The 21,294-nt window shown below is 39.1% G+C and overlaps 1 protein-coding gene across 1 annotated transcript in view; it reads right to left on the bottom strand.

The window, feature by feature from the left end:
• Positions 1-1,947: 1,947 nt before the first annotated feature.
• The window catches only part of LOC308074974 (C-type lectin domain family 17, member A-like), a 43,684-nt gene continuing 24,337 nt past the window's right edge, over positions 1,948-21,294 (bottom strand). The window contains exons 3-4 of the mRNA XM_080414540.1: positions 2,449-2,558; positions 1,948-2,350 (exon numbers count right to left, since the gene is read on the bottom strand). Coding sequence (XP_080270666.1) covers positions 2,221-2,350; positions 2,449-2,558 — 240 coding nt within the window. The 3' untranslated portion in view covers positions 1,948-2,220. The remainder of the gene's footprint in view (positions 2,351-2,448; positions 2,559-21,294) is intronic.

Here is a 21,294-nt window from a genome sequence, read left to right as displayed (position 1 = left end):
CAATTAGTCGCTGAATGTGATGAAAACCATCACTAGTGACCCATTTGTATAGGTCACTAGTATATATATATATATATATATATATATATATATATATATATATATATATATAAATGCTTTAGTTTTTAGTTTTTTCCTACATGTCATTTCCTACAATTTAAAAAACATTTTCCAAAGATTGCATTTTTATTTTATTTTAGGGGGGACCCCCACCTCATCATTTGGCCGTGGACCCCCCATCTAACATTCCACATTTTTTGAAAATAATGTACGTAATACCTTTTCAACTTTTACAAAATTGCGACAATAGCATTTTCAACACATTTCAAACATATTATTACAGAAATATCAACATGTTCAAAAGTATCATCATGTACAAGCTCACAGCACGTCACGTTGTGAGCTTGTAGATTTTATAGGGGCTCAAAAGGTTAACCCATTATTGTCATTGTCATTTTTAGATTTATTTTGACTATTCAAAAATAGCCGATGTACAAGCTCATAGCGCGGCACCAAGTGCTGCGCTATGAGCTTGTAGATAGGCTATTTTTGAAAAATCGTGAAAATGTGTGCAAATCTTTGAATATATATATATATATATTTTTTTTTCAAGCAAACAATTTTTAACTCAAATATTAGCTTCTGGGGGGTCCCTGGAACAACATATTTTGAGATGGGGGGGGGGGGGTCGGTGGACAAATACATTTCATTTAGAGGGTCCTTGACATGAAAAAAGTTTGATTTGAGTTTGAAGAAAGATTTGAGTTCAACATGTTTGCTTTAAAAAAGTATATTTGGACAAAATGTCACAACATTTCTAGAAAAAATAGCAGATCTACAAGCTCACAGCACGGCACTCGGTGCCGCGCTGTGAGCTTGTAGATCTGCTATTTGTTTTGAATAGCCAAATGAATGTTAAAATGACACGGATGCGTTCCCGGTCTTAAAGGGTTAAAGTTGTATGTTAAAAATACAAAGTGTGTCCAACTCTGTTTGCTTCAACATGCTGACTGATCCACAATTCATCCACAGTGTAAATATGAACACTTAACCCTTTAAGACCTGAGGCCCGTTCTAAACATGTCTTCTAAAACTGTTTTATGATAGACTTACGTATGTTGCTATATCTGTGGTGCTCAAAACCTCTTCATGTCAAGGACCCCCACAATGATATGTATTTGGCCGCGGACCCCCATCTCTAAATATTTAGTTCCATGCAGGGACCTCCAGAAGCAAAGATTTGAGTTGAAAATGTTCCCTTTAAAAATATATATATACGGTATAATATATATTCAAAGATTTGCACACAAGATTTTTCAAACATAGCAGATCTACAAGCTCATAGCGCGGCACTCGGTGCCGCGCTATGAGCTTGTAGATCTGCTTTGTTTGAATAGCCAAAGTATAAACTAATGGTTAAAGTGGTTCAAATCTAAAGTGACACAGATGTTTTAATGGGTTAAACCCTATTATAGTTGACTGGGGTCCCCCAAGGCTCTGTACTAGATCCTCTAGAACAGTGGTTGCCAAACTGGGGGTGGGGTCCCCCAGGGGGTCCCCAAAGGATGTTGTATTCTATTGTATTCTAATAACAATAGATGAGGCGGGTCCCTTGCTAGTGAAGTGGTTCTCAAACATGTTCATGTCAAGGACCCCCACAGTGATTTATAATTGGCCACAAATCTCCATCTAAAAATATTTCGTTCCAGGGACCCCCATACAGGGACCCCCATACAGGGACCCCCATAAGAGAAGATTTGTGATAAAAAAGACTTAATGTTAACGTTATAATTTTATAGATCTTTCAAAAAATGATCAAAAAAATAGCCAAATTACTTAATAGTTAAATGCTATATTAACTACTTTAGCTGGGGCCCCCCTGGACCCCCTGGACCCCCTGGACCCCCATGACCCCACTTTGAGAACCTCTGCTCTAGTATTTCTTCACCAAATCTCCTTGCTGTAAATAGCTGATCTACAAGCTTGTGTTGTGACGTGTTGTGAGCTTGTAGATCTGCTATTTTGCACAAACGTTGAAGTTGTCAGATCTAAATGAATAACATGCTAAACCATCATAGTTGGTGGTTTGTATTAAAGTGGTTAATATGGATACAACAGCTTGTACTTCTGTGCAATAAAATGTTTTTATCATTTTCTCTACTAATTACTACTGTAGCAGAACACTGAGCTGCAGTTTCATCAATGAAGTGAAAACAAACATCATTTCTCACAGATTGAGGGGTATGTAGATGAACAGACCGTATTAATCCATGTTCCAGGGTCATAGCGGTGATCGTAGAATGCACAGTTATAGTCTTCATAGTTAAGAGGATATCCACTCTCCCAGTACCTGCACAATAAACAACAATGTATGTTAACATCCACTCAGTCACTCACATACAGTGACTTTGATAGAATTACAATATAAAAACATGTAAAATGTCTCACTGTGTTGTCAGTGGAGTTCCATCCACCCAGGAGGTCCATGTTCCTCCAGCCCGTTTCAGACCAATGTATGATCCATAAGGACCCCCAGTCCTCAATCCTCTGATGAATTCCTGATCATTTATACATGATTAAATCATCATTAATTTTATTTAATATATTGACTTCTGCACACACACACAAACACACACACACACACACACGCACACACGCACACACGCACACACGCACACACGCACACTCACACACAGTGGCGTACGTACAGGATGTGTGTGTGGGCCGCTGCTCGCTCTCTCTCTCTCTCTCTCTCTCTCTCTCTCTCTCTCTCTCTCTCTCTCTCGCTCTCCCCTTACGGTCTCTCTCTCTTTCTCTCTCTCTATCTATCTCTCTCGCTCTCTATCTCTCTCTCTCTCTCTCTCTCTCTCTTTCTCTCTCTCTATCTCTCTCTCTCTCTCTCTCTATCTCTCTCTCTCTCTCTCTCTCTCTCTCTCTCTCTCTCTCTCTCTCTCTCTCTTACACACACACACACACACACACACACACACACACACACACACACACACACACACACACACACACACACACACACACACACACACACACACACACACACACACACACACACACACACACACTAACCTGTTCTTCTCCACTGTTAATGATCACCAGATCAGCTCCTTGACGCAGACATTCATCTCTACCTTGCTGCCATGTTGTCCCTTCAGTAGTTCTGTAGTAACAGCTGCTTCCAAACTTCTTCCATCCACTGGAACACGACTTCTCTAAAAACATCAAACAGGAGATGTACCAGTGGTGGACAGTAACAGAGTAAATGTACTTGAGTATTATGCTAAACTACATATTCTGAGGATCTGTACTTTACTTGAGTATTGGATTTTTTTGTATACTTATTACTCTTACTTGAGTACATTTCCAAGACAAATATTGTACTACTCAAGTACGTGTTTCTGGCTTCTGCTTACTTCTACTTTTACTTTTACTTGTACTTTAAGTATTTTTAAAAACATTTACTTTTACTTTTACTTGTACTTTGAGTATTTTGTCAAAGCAATGACTTTTTTACTCTTACTTGAGTAACATTTTGACTGAGCTACTTTTACTTTTAGTGGAGTAAATGTGACCAGGAGTATTTGTACTCTTACTCAAGTACTGGGGTCGAGTACTATGTCCACCTTTGAGATTTACTGATGAATTTTCAATGTACTGATAATCAATTCTAACACATAGTTGTAATAATAATAATAGTCAGAGATGTAGTGGAGTGGAGGGTAAAACTATTCATTTATTATATCAATGGTGTTTTCTACACCACACTTTTACTCAAGTACAATTTTCTGTAATTTTTACTTTACATTTGTTTATACTTCTACTCCACTTCATCTCAGGCAGATATTGTACTTTTTACTCCACTACACATATTTTACAGCTTCTGTTACTAGTCAGTTATTATACATTTAGATTATTAATACAAAACATACATTAAGCAATTAAGCCCTATTTTATACTTATAATATCAGATCTACAAGCCAGCAAAATCTGATTTGAGCTTGTAGATCTCTATTTTTGAACACTTTTGGTATTTGTTTTCGATGCCAATATACTTTTATACTTTTATATAAGTATAATTTTGAACACAGGCCTTTTACCTGTAACAGAGTATTTTTGAGTGGTGCTAGCCACTCCAAGGACTGGCGCTGTCTGTGTGTCTGTCCATCCGTCCGTCCGTCCGTCCGTTTGCGGACGGCCTCAACATGTTTTTGCAACACACACACACACACACACACACACACACACACACACACACACACACACACACACACACACACACACACACTTTTGAGTAAAAATACTTAACATGAGTAAAAATTCTTAAAATAAGTAAACATACTTAAATATGATTAAAACTTCTTAAAAGTTTCTACACTGAGTAAAATACTTAAAATGAGCAAAATTACTTAAAATGAGTATAAATACAGATGTTAAAGATGTTAAAATGAGTAAAAACACGTAAAAGTCAGTAAAAACATTTTAAAGTAGGGGAGGGCGGGGACAAACGGCGCACCCTTTTCTATTTCCCTACCTGCACAGAGATTAATTAATTTCATGTAACCATACTTTTTTGTGAACAAGAGACACGTGTCCTCTCCCATTACCCGCAGTCCGTTTTAATTTTAATGAAACGAGTCGAACGCAATCGGCAAGTAAAGTGACGTTGAGCTACATCCGCACACGGCCGCCAGTCGGGACGAACGGTGCATACATGGGGGGGCGGACGGCGATAAAATGTCCTATAACAAGCACATAAGTTACCTTTCTGGCATCTAACGCTCATTGATGCTTCAGTAGAATCCTACGAGCAAATGGCCATGCTGATAGTCAAATAAATGTATCATGTTAATGTCGCCTCTGTCCATTCCTCAACTTTGGGTTACACATGCGCCGTTCGTCCCTCCCTGTCCGTAATGCGCCGAACGTCCCTCCCTGCCCTCCCGGGATGTTTTGCTAGCTAGCACAAAAGCTAATGAATATTTTTTCAATGGAACCTTCACTGAGAGTTATCCCACAGATTAGCCTAACAGACAAAATCCATTTACAATCGGCACCAAATAAACACAGCAGTACAAATGGAAAACACTCAAACAGTGTATTTTTTACTACAATGTGGAAAATTCACAAAAGCGGCTTCAACTCTGCCAATCTTGATCAGAACTGGGGAAAAAATTGTCTCTGATGTTTTCGCCGAAAGAGGAAGAGGGTGACGTCGCCGGGTGAGACGAATTTTAAGTGTAGCATGAAAAAAGGTCCGAATTACAACCATCCCTCCGCGCCGTTGGTCCCGGCTGTCCCCTACTTTAAATGAGTAAAAATACTTTAAAGTCATCAAAGTCTGTAAAAAGTAAGTCAAAGCACTTGAAAGTTACTACATTGAGTAAAAATACTTGCGCACGCACATTTTACACACACACACACACACACACACACACACACACACACACACACACACACACACACACACACACACACACACACACACACACACACACACACACACACACTAAAAAGACAGATCTACAATTTGAGTAAGCATACTTTGAGTACTTAAAAGTAACTTAAGTGACTTAAAATATTTAAAATATGTTTCTGCCAATATAAAGTTATTTTAAAGCAGTCTTAGGCTAATAATAGCTTAATGAAATGAGATCATGAAAGGCACCACTCTCTTCACACTGGGTGTTTTGGTATATTGTGGTATTGCTACATATTGCACTCCACTACAGAGATGTAGTGGAGTGGAGGATCAAACTAAATCAATGGCGTTTTCTACACCAAACATTTACTCGAGTACAATTTTCTGGTATTTTTTTTTGTATTATTATTTGATACTTCTACTCCACCACATCTCAGAGGTAAATGTTGTAGTTTTGTAGTTTTTTGTCAATTATTTGAAAGCTTTAGTTTCTAGAAAATGTTTTGTGCAAGGGACCCCCCAAAAGATAAGATTTGTGTCAAGATTTTTTTTTAACACTTTCAAGATTTTTCGAGAAATGTAAAGAAATAGCAGAAATACAAGCTCACAGCGCAGCACAAAGTGACACATCTGCTATTTTTGAGAACCACTGTTCTAAATCCTAATAGTTTTTGTTATAAATAAGAGTTTTTTTTTTTACATTATTGTTCAATGATAGTTGTCATACACCAGCAGTGATGAGTTTACTCAGATTTTCGACCTCTATATCCCCGATAATAATTAAAATATCAATAATAATACACACTTTAATATTTATTCAAAAAGTTTAGTATCTTCTCTCACCTGTTGTCTGTCCCTTCAGCTGGTTTACTTCACTTTGTAACTGATTCTTCTCCTGCATCACGGCGTCGTAATTGGTAGTTAGCTGGTTCTTCTCCCTCATCAACGTCTCGTAGTTGGTAGTCATCTGCTTCTTCTCAGTCTTCAGCTGGTCATTCTCCTGGGTCAGGGCGTCTTGGTTGGTCTTCAGCTGGTTCTTCTCAGTCTTCAGCTGGTTCTTCTCAGTCTTCAGTTGGTCATTCTCCTGGGTCAGGGCGTCTTGGTTGGTCTTCAGCTGGTTCTTCTCAGTCTTCAGCTGGTTCTTCTCAGTCTTCAGCTGGTCATTCTCCTGGGTCAGGGCGTCTTGGTTGGTCTTCAGCTGGTTCTTCTCAGTCTTCAGCTGGTCATTCTCCTGGGTCAGGGTGTCTTGGTTGGTCTTCAGCTGGTTCTTCTCAGTCTTCAGCTGGTTCTTCTCAGTCTTCAGCTGGTCATTCTCCTGGGTCAGGGCATCGCAGTTGGTCTTCGGTGGTTTATTATCCAGAGTGGTCAGGTTGGTGTCGGTATTCGGTTCGGCTGAGTGTCTATTGGCTGAATGATCTGCAGACAGAGGACCAAAAGCTGAAGATAAACACAGTTGTTACTGTAATAAGAGCCTGAATTAGACCTTTGACCTCCTGATACTCACAGTCAATGGTCTTGTCTACGGTTCTCACTGCCGTTAGGAGAAACAGCAGCGTAAGACAGACTGCACACGCTCTGACGATGGCTCTCTGGATAACTGCAGGATATTAGTACAATACACTTTATAACTTTAATATCAGCTTCTATGTTTCATTTATATTAGTACAATACACTTTATAACTTTAATATGATCAGCTTCTATGCTAAAAATAAGTCATATTAACACACTTTATCTAAAAAAAGCACATAACTAAGTAATATGTATTTTTTATAATTTAACATTTTTATTTATGAATGTTTTATATACATAATTACAATTATTTTGTATTTTTATTCGAATTATTTCATTTTTCAATTTTGTTTTTTCAAATGCATGTCTATTTTTTATTTAAATTTATTTTTACTTTGAAATTAAGTGACATTTAGTTAAATATGTTTATTTACTAACATAAAAGTATGTAATCCCAGACAAAAAATCTGCTTGCATTGAAAACACATTGTTACAATTGACCCCGGTCACTGTGTTACAATTGCCCCCGATGGGGTAACCATGATAAAATCCCATATTCTAGTTAGAAACACCTATACTAGCATAGGCTGCTGACTTTAATTTGTGACCAATAACATAGAGATACAATTCAACTAAGTTTAAATTAGCTGACATCTTCTCTTTAGACAGCAGAAGGAAACAGTGGCGTACCCACTCTAAGATCTCGCTTCCCCTAAAAAACCCAAATAACCCGAAAATGTGTCAGTGTTTGCTTAATGTCCTCAAAGTCACGCATCCAACAAGCTTTGAACTGAGCAGATTGGACCTTCCGTTCCAGAGATAATGGCCAAAACATCTTGAAAACGGCCATTTACGATTGAGTTGAAATCTCGCCTGCCCTAAATGTAACTCCTGGGAACGCCACTGGAAGGAGAATACCGTACACTCAAAAATGTACGTTTACACCTCAAAATCTGTTTTTTGTTGAAGACTTCTGCTGAGATTAAATGATAATTTTATCCTTCCATAGGCATGAGAGGACCCTACTGAGCATGTGCACAAGAAGTCTCACCCCTCTAGCTTATTTCTAATTAGAATTATTGAGTGTGTTACTTTTGCCCCCTGTTACTTTTGTCCCCAATCTCCCCTACAATACACTTTATAAGTTTAATATGATCAGCTTCCATGTTTCATTTATATTAGTACAATACACTTTATAACTTTAATATGATCAGCTTCCATGTTTCATTTCAAACAACACAGAGTGAATAATATTATAAAGTAGCCTACATTTCTGCAGAAAGGTTTAAATGTCTGATGTACAATAATGTAGTTGAATGAACATGTCGTCACTTAGGGGTAAACAGAATGATTTTGTCCAGCTTTGGGAAACCTACATGAACGTTATGGACATCATTGTTTAACAGAGAAGGAAACTGAAAACGATTTCATTTCATATGGTAAAGAAAGTGTAAACAATGTGATCATTTTTAGATTTTTTGAAGTGCAAGGGCGTATATGTGTATGAATGTGTGTGATAATGTATGTCCTGTATGTCTGTATGTATAAAAATCAATACAAATATTTGAAAAAAAAGAACATGTCGTTAATTTACAACATGCAATTGTGGCTTTCTCAAAAATGTAACGTCATGTAATCCAGTGGTTCTCAAAGTGTGGTCCGGGGACCACCAGGGGTCCTTGATGGGGTTCCAGGGGGGCCCAGCAAAATATGTGAATATAGCATCAACATAGGTTTAACCACTTTAACATTATATACATCGGCTATTTAAAAAAATAATAAAAAAATGTGATTGTATAGGGGAATCAGTTCACTGCCATTACTCCTATAACTTAAAAGCTTTCAAACGCTTGACCTTTTTTTGCAAGACTGAAAACTCGTTTTGAATCTTTGAAAAAATAGTTTTGAATAGGTTTACATACAGGTTTTGATAGGCCGAGTTTCAAATTTGTCACAAACACAGTTTCAGAATATGCATTTTGTCTCTGTTCTCCCAGGGTATTGTTTAGTTTTCCATGTTTCAAACCGGTGATCGTTTTGCAACTTTACTGTTGAAAGTCTGAAAATCCTTTACAATGGTTAAACTTTATTATGAAACTGTGATTCAGTGACACAAACACACACACACACACACACACACACACACACACACACACACACACACACACACACACACACACACACACACACACACACACACACACACACACACAGCAGCACAGGCAGCTTTCTCCCCAAATCTCTGAAAACAGCCTTCTGTTCTCAAACTCTGCAGGGAGGAGGGGGGAGCGGAGGCGGGGCAGTTTGAAGTCAAGTCCAATCACATTTTGTATTTACTGGGTTGGGTGGGACCAACAGCGTTCAGCCAATGACTGACGCGCACAGGGGATCGGCAGACTGCTCAGCCATAAGACTGTTTACATAATAAATATTGTCTTGGAATCAAAATATACTTAACACATTACCTGCCATTCACTGTTATATCCGTGAATCAAAATCCACCCCTTTATCTGCCATCCACGGTTATAACCGTGAATGGGTCTTTTCATTGATTTACTGTAAATTACACTGTTGCGCAGCTTGTACGTTAATATCATTCATCTAGATCACAGAGACGTTGAAAAGTCACATGATCACACCAAACACTATAACAAAAGACTCTAAGGCGCGCGGCCGCGGGTAACGTCAGGTTTTACAAACCGAAAGTAGACTTATTCTGCCTCTGAGACTCTGGGAGAGAGGATCGCCCGTGAGAAGTGAGAACCGGAGGCAATCGCGTTCCTGTCACCTTCTCATGCTCGTGCACGTATGTGCACACACACGCGGGTGATGAAGTTGAACTTTTATCTGGGACTAATGTTTTTTTACATTTTGACTAATGTAAAGGATAATGTTGGCGTGCGAAAGCCCTTTAAACACAGCCCGCTGATCCGAGCCGAGCAAAAACAAGACTGTAAGTCTGCAAACTGTAATATGCGAGTCGATCTACATTCTACAAGCGACTGTAGCCTACAACCCTGCATCTACCCAGTACCCTCGCCGTTTGAAACGAACCGTCCCGTGAACCCCCTCCCCCGTCGTCGTCGTCGAGCTACAAAACAAACAGGCGAGTCGATCTACAAGCGACTGGAGCCCACCACAACTGTGATCGCGCCGTGAAAATAGCTGATATACAAGCTCGCTCACAACCTCTGAGCTTGTAGATCGGCTACTTTCCTAATGTTTTATAATATTACATAATAAACTGCTCTATGGAATATTAGTCAATTTTAGATCGACATAGTCGTAGTACACATATCTTACTTTGTTTTCATAGAACTGGTTGCTTGTTTCTCAAGCGAAATACCTGGCACCCTTTGGAATTTGCAGGTTTTGACTGATGTCAATGAAGGCACAAAATAAATGTCAAAGACTTTTGAAATCATTGTATGCCTCTAAAGTGCGTCTTTCACTAAAATTATATTCTAAATAATACTAAAAAAGATATTCCATGTGTTCCATGTGTACATATTCTGTGGGTCCTCAAAGATGAGTCAAAATGGCTGGCACTGGCTGCAGCCTGTTCTAGAAACACCTCTGGCAGTGAATGTGTTAAAGAATAATTGTCTTGGCATCAAAATATACTTAAAGTACCAAAAGTAAAAGTACTAAAATGTTTGAAAACAGCAGATCTACAAGCTCACAACGCGTCACATCGCCATGCGTTGTGAGCTTGTAGATCGGCTATTTTCAAATAAAATAGGGCTGAAGTGGTTAAGTACTATGTTTGCCTCTGAGATGTATTGGAGTAAAAGTATTGAAATTTGGAAATACTCCAGTAAAGTCAAATAAATACCTCTTATTACCTCATATTTTAAGTGTAAGGCAGGATGACTATAATAGGCCTATTAGGCCTACTGGTGAGTACAGAGTCCCGACCAAATTCGTTTATCATGATATTTCCTAACAGCCTAATTGAAAGAAACTTCAGAGCAATAGATTACAAAAACTAAAACAGTTTCCCCAGATAGATAGTCCAACTCCAAGGGAAAAACAGTAGACATTAGTCTTAATAATAACGGACTAACCAACAGTCCAATCTCAAGAACACACATTAAACACATGTTATTGGTAATGTAATTAAATGATAAGAAATAATGGACACGGGATAAAGAAAAATGTTGACCATATCTGTAGAGGGCACTGTGGAGTAACCAAAAACAGGTTTTAATTCCAGTGAAATATTTTATTTTCTGGCCAAAAAGTGTATTTTAGACGTGAGGTGGGGGCTCACAGTGTTCCCATTAAGTAAAGTAGGCTTTCAACTCCATAAAACCGTCTTTGTTTTGGTGAGAAGCAAAAGGGTATTTTTTATATTTTCTACTTGTTTTAAAAACCACTGTTTTGAAAGCAATGTAAGTCTTTAAAAAAAAGTAATTCAAGTAAAGACAAGTTGACTGATTATTTTAAGTACTTATGTGTGGGTGAATCTATGTAAAGGGATTTTATATAAAACTAAAACGAAAATAAAATAATGAATTAATTGAAACAAAAATAAAAACAACAAATTAACAATGCAACAAAATAATAAGAAATATAAATACATTAATAATCACATGTTGAATACAGTATTTCAACTAGCACTGAGCTGAGTGGCTATGTGCACATGCCCGCGCGCGTGCACGTGCGGGCGTGCACGTGACGTCATAAAATATAGCCCCCATAGTTCAAAAATCCACAGCTCACCACTGCACACACACACACACACACACACACACACACACACACACACACACACACACACACACACACACACAGCGATAGAGAGAGAAAAGTTTCGTCTCGTCTCCCTCCCCCTCTCCCTCCCTCTCTCTCTGTCACTTTCCTCCTCCGTCTCTCTCTCTCTCTCTCCCTGCCCTGCGTGGTCACATGGCTCTCCCCTTCTATGTCTGTCTGTGTCTGTCTTTCTCGTCCTCACTCGCGACTCTGACCGATAAGTTTGGCGTTGTCTCTCTGCCTTTCTCTCCCTCCTCCCTCTCTCCATGTCCCTGTGTCGTTCTCTGTGCTGTGTGCTCTGCAGGGGGAGGGGCTCTTGCAGTAGATCTGCAAGACAACAACACCTCGACGCGAGAGGCGCTGTTAGCTTGTAGATGTGTTGTCCAAAAGACGAGACAATTTTTACGTTGCACTACCCGTGGAAGTATTGGGACATAATACGTTGCATATTAATTGTACAGCGTGCAAGTACAGTAACATTATGGGAAGCAGCTGTTGTTACAGGCAGAATATATTGAGTATTTTTTTGTGGAAAGTGTGGAGTTAGTTGGGCCATGTGTCTGCTTGGAGACTGCATACACTCGTGTACACTCCATGAGTGTGCTCGTCAATTAATGTGGCAAGATAAAAAATGACTTATTTTCTATCAATTACATACCCCATGAAGCCTTCAATTCATGGAGATTTTTTCTTTCTTTTTCGCAGTCATCAAATTATTGTCAAAAACTAAAAAAATCTCCATGAATTCAAGGCTTCATGGGGTGTGTGATTGATAGAAAATAAGTACTTTTTTGGGTGAACTATAAGGTCTACATTTTCTACAATTGTTACAAATTGCTACAAAACCTGTATATCCAGTCATTTTGGGGCATCAACAAGAAGTAGAATGATTAAATTAAATCTGATAATGATGTACCATGCATGTTCACATTATGTATACAATTTTTTAAAACAAAATATCAATGTTTACATCAAGGTGCCCAGATGTCCCTAGTGCCCACCTATCCTGTATTCTATTCTATTCTCATATTATGTCCAACTTTGATCGGGTGGTCCAAATAAAGTCCATCTGTTATTGTGACGGTCCCTCAATATAAACTGATGGTCACTCAATAATGACTCTCTCTCTCTCTCTCTCTCTCTCTCTCTCTCTGCAATGGCTCCTTCTCAATAGACCAATTGCCGGTGTTGTGCGAGCATAGGCTACAGATGATGGGGCAGTTAATATGTAAATAGTAGGTGGGCTGGGCTCACAGATCAACACATTGTCAACAGACAGCACTATACATCTACTGTCACCAGTATGGCTAATACATTGCAAATACATCTTATTAAAATAATGAACACTGAATAAAAATGGCAATCCATCTGTAAAGTACTTACTTAAGCCAATAAAACAATTCAACTTGCAGACATGTTGCAATGTAAGCAAAGCAAGTTAACACACTATGGTAGCATTCCATGTAAGTGCCACAGCTTGCTTACATGTTATATCCTTCACACACATGTCAGGATGATAGATAGACATCCTTATTATTGTAGTTTGATCGATTTGAACGGGAGGAACAAATGTTACACCCAGTCAGCAGTTGACACCGGAGGCCGTGGCCGATGAGGCAAGAGCAGCAAAACGGTAAAAGACAAGACGCAATGATGACGGCTGGTGTAAAGTAACTAAGTACATTTACTCAAGTACTGTACTTTTGTTTTAATTGAATTTTTAGGTGCTTTTATTTTACTGGAGTATTTCCAATGTTCAGTACTTTTACTTTTACTCCACTACATATCAGAGGCAAATATTGTACTTTTACTCCACTACAATTATTTAAAAACTTAAGTTCTAGTTACTTTACAGATATAACTTATTACATTATAAAACATGCATTAACCACTTTAGCCCTATTTTATACCTAGGCTATTCGAAAATAGCCGATCTTGCTTGTAGAGCTTGTATCTGCTATTTTCAAACATTTTAGTACTTTTACTTTTGGTACTTTAAGTATATTTTGATGCCAATACTTTTGTACGTTTACTCAAGTAACATTTTGAACACAGGCCTTTTACTTGTAACAGAGTATTTTTATATTGTGGTATTGCTACTTTTACTTGAGTAAAATATCTGAGTACTTCTTCCACCACTGGTCATCAACTTAAAGAGAGATTTGAAAAACACTTTCGGCACAACTTTTTTTTAAAGATTCAAAACTTTTTTCAGAGATTACAACTTTTTCTCATAGATTAAAAACTTTTTTTCAAAGATTCAAAATAAGTTTGCAGTCTTGCAAATAATTTGTCAAGCTTTTGAAACCTCTATGTTAAGTTAGGAGTGATGGCAGTGAGCTGATTCCCTAGTCCCTGGCCCACAATATTTTCAGATGGGGATCCACAACCAAATGCTTATTAATTTGGGGGTCTTTGACATGAAAAGCTTTGAGAACCACTGATGTAATCATACACACCTCCCTGTACATTGATGAAGGTATCGTTTAATCAGTAATGTAGTGAGCAGAGAGAGTAAGTATTTTACTGTGTACCTAGATCTCGTGGAGTCTCCTGGGAGCTGGAGCGTCTGCGACGGCGTGGTCTTTCATTAACGTAGTCAGCACCCTCATCCTCCTCTTCATTCACCTCTGTGACCCGTTCATCGTCCCTCACTCTCTTCTTTCTGGCTGGCTTGCCAGAAATGTCCGTAGACATCTGAAGAAACGACACAAAAATTCAACACAAATTAATTAGCCCAAGTTTTTTTTTTTTTTACGTACATATATTTTGCATTATTATAAATTATTACAATACTATACTCATATTTTTCTAAATACTCTATGTTTAAATCTTATCTTACTCACTTTGTCCAATATCTGTGTCGTCCCACTGGTCTTCAATGTTGCAGAAGCGGCTCTGAACTGCTGTCTGTTCTAGTCGGTAGTTTTGGCCACGCTTATATTGTAGACGTACATGCATGCATATTCATGAGGCACAAAAACGCAAACACTGCAGAACAACCAATAGGCTCTTTTTTTTACCACAAAATGTGTGTGAGAATTGAGGAAGTGACAAACATACTTGTCCTCACAAGAACTGGCACGAGAAGTCAGCTGACCTCTTATGTTCCACAAAGAGTGGAGTTAAAACAGTAAGGAACTAAAACGTTGTTGAATACATTGTATTGGAGCATATGAGTGTTTGGGTTCTATTCTTTTTCTTTATGATTATTTCTAACCCATCTCTCTCTATGACCTTGTCCGTGACCCGCAGGAGGCCTCCATAGAGGTCCCCGTTTTATGATGGGGTCCGCTGTACTGTCAACAGAACTTACTGTAGTCACACTTTTGGGTCGTAACTTGCATGATGGACTACTCTAAACCACACTTCACAGTTCACACCCACATGTGTCTCAGAAATGTGTTTTTCATTCTGCTGCTGTGTGTTATTAAAACGGTTGCATAGTGAGCGCTGTGGACTGCTGTGTTTGTGCATGTTAAACTCTGATGATGAAGCTTTTTGAACTGAGAGGGAAATTTCCCTTGTTTAGTGCTAAGACCATGTTATACTCTGATGATGAAGCATTTTGCGTTGAGCGTGGAATTTCCCTTGTTTAGTTCCCATGTTATACTCTGATGATGAAGAATTTTGAGTTGAGAGTGGACTTTCCCTTGTTTAGTGCTAAGACCATGTTATACTCTGATGATGAAGCATTTTGCGTTGAGCGTGGAATTTCCCTTGTTTAGAACTGAAGACTCACTCCCAATCTTCCGCCGTAAACAGAAGACTCACCTCTTTGAAGTATTATTGAGACAATGAATACAATCGTTTATAAACTGGACTGAACTTTACTGAGGTAGAGTGTAGGCAGAGCCGGCAAATATACAAACAGGTGCAACCAAGTAATAGGTCCGGAAGCAACTTATAGTTCCTACTGCATATCACTACATCCCCCCTGTTTAGCTGTAGTGCCCCACACAGTCTTTCAGCAAAAAGTATTTATAGTGACCTGGTCTGTTTATAGCCCTCCCACATCTTGTGTGTCTTGGTCCTGGGCTGTTGGGCACCTTATTTGTCACAGGGTATCATTGTAGGTGTCACGGCGACCCTCGTGAGTGTCATCTGGAAGCTGTGGCTCAGCATAGTGGGTCTGTTTTCTCTGCGTCTGTGGGTCGTATGACTCACACAGGTGGCTCCTGCACCGCCTGACCTGGTTGCCATTAATTTTTTGTTTGCACAACATAGCTCCTTGGCTCATTGCACTTTTGTACAACGATGGCTGGACGCCATGTTCCCCTGTCTTTGTTCATCACAGACACATGCTGTCCGGGGCAGAGTGGGGGTAGTTCTCTGCGGGCAGCTGCGGTCGTGATGCTCTTTCATGTCCGCTGTTCTCTGTTCCAGGCAGTGTTGAAAAAAGTACTCAAATGTTTTACTTAAGTAAAAGTATCAATCCTGCAACGTAGAAGTACTCTGTTACAAGTAAAAGTCCGGAATTCAAAGTTTACTTGAGTAAATGTACGAAAGTATTGGTATCAAAATGTACTTAAAGTACCAAAAGTAAAAGTACTAAAATGTTTGAAAAATAGCCTAGGTATAAAATGAGGCTAAAGTGCTTAATGTATGTTTTATAATGTAATAATTTATATCTGCAAAATATCTAGTAACTTACATTTTCTAATAATTGTAGTGGAGTACAAGTGCAATATTTGCCTCTGAGATGTAGTGGAGTAAAAGTATAGACAATTGGAAATACTCCAGTAAAGTAAAAGTACCTCAAAATTCTACTTAAGTACAGTACTTTAGTAAATGCATTTAATTACTTTACACCACTGGCATATTATACTAATATTATATGATTTTTGAGTTGAACATGGAAGTTCCTCTTTTTAGTGTTAAAACCGTTTCATACTCTGATGATGAAGCATTTTGAGTTGAGAGGGGAACTTCCCTTGTTTACTGCTAAAAAACATTTCATATGCTGATGATGAAGCATTTTGAGTTGAGAGGGGAACTTCCCTTGTTTAGAACTGCAAACTCACTCCGAATTGTCCGCCTTAAACTGACTCATCTCTTCAGACTCCACCTCAGCCCGTAGCCTTGAAGACCTTTCAGGCTTATGTAAAGGTTAAAATGTCATTTAGATAACATGTTACAGTATATAGACAGATGCCAGGTTCTTTGGTGACCTGGCATCCTATAGTTTGTATAGTTTAAACATACATATTATATATATTTATTTTATTTTATACTTTTTAGACTGATGATAGCTTCTTGGTTTACTTATGATCCTAGATGACTATTTCTACACATTTAATGTATTACGTCGTGTTTACCTTGCTTACTGTAAGTCACTCTGGATGTAATTGTAAATTGTTCTAATACCATTTCATACTCTGAAAAAATAAACAGTAGCAAACATGAAAAGGTTTGAAAATGGGTCTGTGTCCCATAATTGGGTCCCCACACCTATTGTTTGTGAAACACGGGGCTATAGCCTACACCCTACAGCCTTTGTTTAGAATGAGAGCAGGGTGGACAGTGACTGTAGTTTAACAAGACATATTCAAATGAGAGGAATTATATACTGTGTACAAATGCCTGGCTCCACTGCAACACACACACACACACACACACACACACACACACACACACACACACACACACACACACACACACACACACACACACACACACACACACACACACACACACACACACACACACGCACGCACGCACACACACACACACTGATGATGCCACATCTCTCATTTCTGCTACGAAGGATTAACCCAGAAAAAAATCCAGAACCATGAAGTTACAGAATATGATTTTATGGTCTCCACCAGGCCGAAAGGTATGGCGAGAGAGTACTGTATGTTTTACCCCCTGTCCGTCCGTCCGTCCGTCCGTTCGTCCGTGTGTCCTGTCCATGTGTGAGCAGCTAATCTCCGGCACCGTCGGCCCGGTCGCTGCGAAACTGTGCACACACACTCCCTGGATGCCAATTCAGAACCTCTGGCCCAAATGTTTTACATGGGCCTGTTATAGCGCCACCAGGAGGCCGATTTGTGCAAACCCATTTTTTTAATATTCCTCCTACAGAGTTTATCCAAACATCACGCACATCGGTACACAGTATCTCTATAGTCATGTGATCCCTGTTTTAACTAGCCACAGACAATCCAAGCTGCAGTCAGCATCTGGCCTGCACTATAGGCGTAGCATTGTACATGCCCACCTCCGCCCACTGAGGCCGGCTAGACTTTCAGAACCTAGCACTGACACTACTTTTCTCATGGCACTTTTAAATGTAAGATCTAGTGTAGATTTTTTACTCCTAACAGAAACCTGGATTCATCCCGGTGACTACACTCCCTTCTCTGAACTTCTCCCCCCCCAACTGCTCTTTCCTTAGCTCTCCCCGGGCCACCGGCACTGGTGGAGGTTTAGCTTCTGTTTTTAAAACCACCCTCCCATGTCGACTTACACAACAAGAGGTCCACTACACTAGCTTTGAACTACAGCTATTCGAGGTGAACCTATCACCCCCTGTACTCTGTGCTTTGATATATCGCACCCCAAAGTATCATAAGGATTATATTAATGAATTGGGTGACCTCTTATCTACCATCATGATCAAATATGATCACATCCTGATCTGTGGCGATCTGAATGTACATGTCTGTTGCGAGTCTCGCCCCCTCGTCAAGGACTTCTTAAATCTCCTGGATTCTTTTAATCTCACTGGCCCTCATTTATCAACGCGGTGCAGCCCAAATAATGGGCGTACGGCGAGATCACCGCACCTTTCGGCATTTATCAATATATCTGTTGTTCTCTGTTCCAGGCAGTGTTGAAAAAAGTACTCAAATGTTTTACTTAAGTAAAAGTATCAATCCTGCAATGTAGAAGTACTCTGTTACAAGTAAAAGTCTGGAATTCAAAATGTACTTGAGTAAATGTACGAAAGTATTGGTATCAAAATGTACTTAAAGTACCAAAAGTAAAAGTACTAAAATGTTTGAAAAATAGCCTAGGTATAAAATAAGGCTAAAGTGCTTAATGTATGTTTTATAATGTAATAATTTATATCTGCAAAATATCTAGTAACTTACATTTTCTAATAATTGTAGTGGAGTACAAGTGCAATATTTGTAGTGGAGTAAAAGTATAGACAATTGGAAATACTCCAGTAAAGTAAAAGTACCTCAAAATTATACTTAAGTACAGTACTTTAGTAAATGTATTTAATTACTTTACACCACTGGCATATTATACTCTGATGATTTTTGAGTTGAACATGGAAGTTCCTCTTTTTAGTGTTAAAACCATTTCATACTCTGATGATGAAGCATTTTGAGTTGAGAGGGGAACTTCCCTTGTTTACTGCTAAAAAACATTTCATATGCTGATGATGAAGCATTTTGAGTTGAGAGGGGAACTTCCCTTGTTTAGAACTGCAAACTCACTCCGAATTGTCCGCCTTAAACTGAAGACTCATCTCTTCAGACTCCACCTCAGCCCGTAGCCTTGAAGACCTTTCAGGCTTATGTAAAGGTTAAAATGTCATTTAGATAACATGTTACAGTATGTAGACAGATGCCAGGTTCTTTGGTGACCTGGCATCCTATAGTTTGTATAGTTTAAACAAACATATTATATATATTTATTTTATTTTATACTTTTTAGACTGATGATAGCTTCTTGGTTTACTTATGATCCTAGATGACTATTTCTACACATTTAATGTATTACGTCGTGTTTACCTTGCTTACTGTAAGTCACTCTGGATGTAATTGTAAATTGTTCTAATACCATTTCATACTCTGAAAAAAGAAACAGTAGCAAACATGAAAAGGTTTGAAAATGGGTCTGTGTCCCATAATTGGGTCCCTGCACCCATTGTTTGTGAAACACGGGCCTATAGCCTACAGCCTTTGTATAGAATGAGAGCAGGGTGGACAGTGACTGTAGTTTAACAAGAGATATTCAAATGAGAGGAATTATATACTGTGTACACATGCCTGGCTCCACTGCAACACACACACACACACACGCACACACGCACACACACTGATGATGCCACATCTCTCGTTTCTGCTACGAAGGATTAACCCAGAAACATTTCCAGAACCATGAAGTTACAGAATGTGATTTTATGGTCTCCACCAGGCCGAAAGGTATGGCGAGAGAGTACTGTATGTTTTACCCCCTGTCCGTCCGTCCGTCCGTGTGTCCTGTCCATGTGTGAGCAGCTAATCTCCGGCACCGTCGGCCCGGTCGCTGCGAAACTGTGCACACACACTCCCTTGATGCCAATTCAGAACCTCTGGCCCAAATGTTTTACATGGGCCTGTTATAGCGCCACCAGGAGGCCGATTTGTGCAAACCCATTTTTTAAATATTACTCCTACAGAGTTTATCCAAACATCACGCAAATCGGTACACAGTATCTCTATAGTCATGTGATCCCTGTTTTAACTAGCCACAGACAATCCAAGCTGCAGTCAGCATCTGGCCTGCACTATAGGCGTAGCATTGTACATGCCCACCTCCGCCCACTGAGGCCGGCTAGACTTTCAGAACCTAGCACTGACACTACTTTTCTCATGGCACTTTTAAATGTAAGATCTAGTGTAGATTTTTTACTCCTAACAGAAACCTGGATTCATCCCGGTGACTACACTCCCTTCTCTGAACTTCTCCCCCCCAACTGCTCTTTCCTTAGCTCTCCACGGGCCACCGGCACTGGTGGAGGTTTAGCTTCTGTTTTTAAAACCACCCTCCCATGTCGACTTACACAACAAGAGGTCCACTACACTAGCTTTGAACTACAGCTATTCGAGGTGAACCTATCACCCCCTGTACTCTGTGCTTTGATATATCGCACCCCAAAGTATCATAAGGATTATACTAATGAATTGGGTGACCTCCTATCTACCATCATGATCAAATATGATCACATCCTGATCTGTGGCGATCTGAATGTACATGTCTGTTGCGAGTCTCGGCCCCTCGTCAAGGACTTCTTAAATCTCCTGGATTCTTTTAATCTCACTGGCCCTCATTTATCAACGCGGTGCAGCCCAAATAATGGGCGTACGGCGAGATCACCGCACCTTTCGGCATTCATCAATATATCTGTTGTTCTCTGTTCCAGGCAGTGTTGAAAAAAGTACTCAAATGTTTTACTTAAGTAAAAGTATCAATCCTGCAACGTAGAAGTACTCTGTTACAAGTAAAAGTCTGGAATTCAAAATTTACTTGAGTAAATGTACGAAAGTATTGGTATCAAAATGTACTTAAAGTACCAAAAGTAAAAGTACTAAAATGTTTGAAAAATAGCCTAGGTATAAAATGAGGCTAAAGTGCTTAATGTATGTTTTATAATGTAATAATTTATATCTGCAAAATATCTAGTAACTTAAATTTTCTAATAATTGTAGTGGAGTACAAGTGCAATATTTGTAGTGGAGTAAAAGTATAGACAATTGGAAATACTCCAGTAAAGTAAAAGTACCTCAAAATTCTACTTAAGTACAGTACTTTAGTAAATGTATTTAATTACTTTACACCACTGGCATATTATACTCTGATGATTTTTGAGTTG

Source organism: Gymnoscopelus braueri (genome assembly GCF_963280865.1).
Source record: "Gymnoscopelus braueri genome assembly, chromosome: 19".
NCBI classification, from domain to species: Eukaryota; Metazoa; Chordata; class Actinopteri; order Myctophiformes; family Myctophidae; genus Gymnoscopelus; species Gymnoscopelus braueri.
This window is presented reverse-complemented; position numbering and strand designations above follow the sequence as displayed.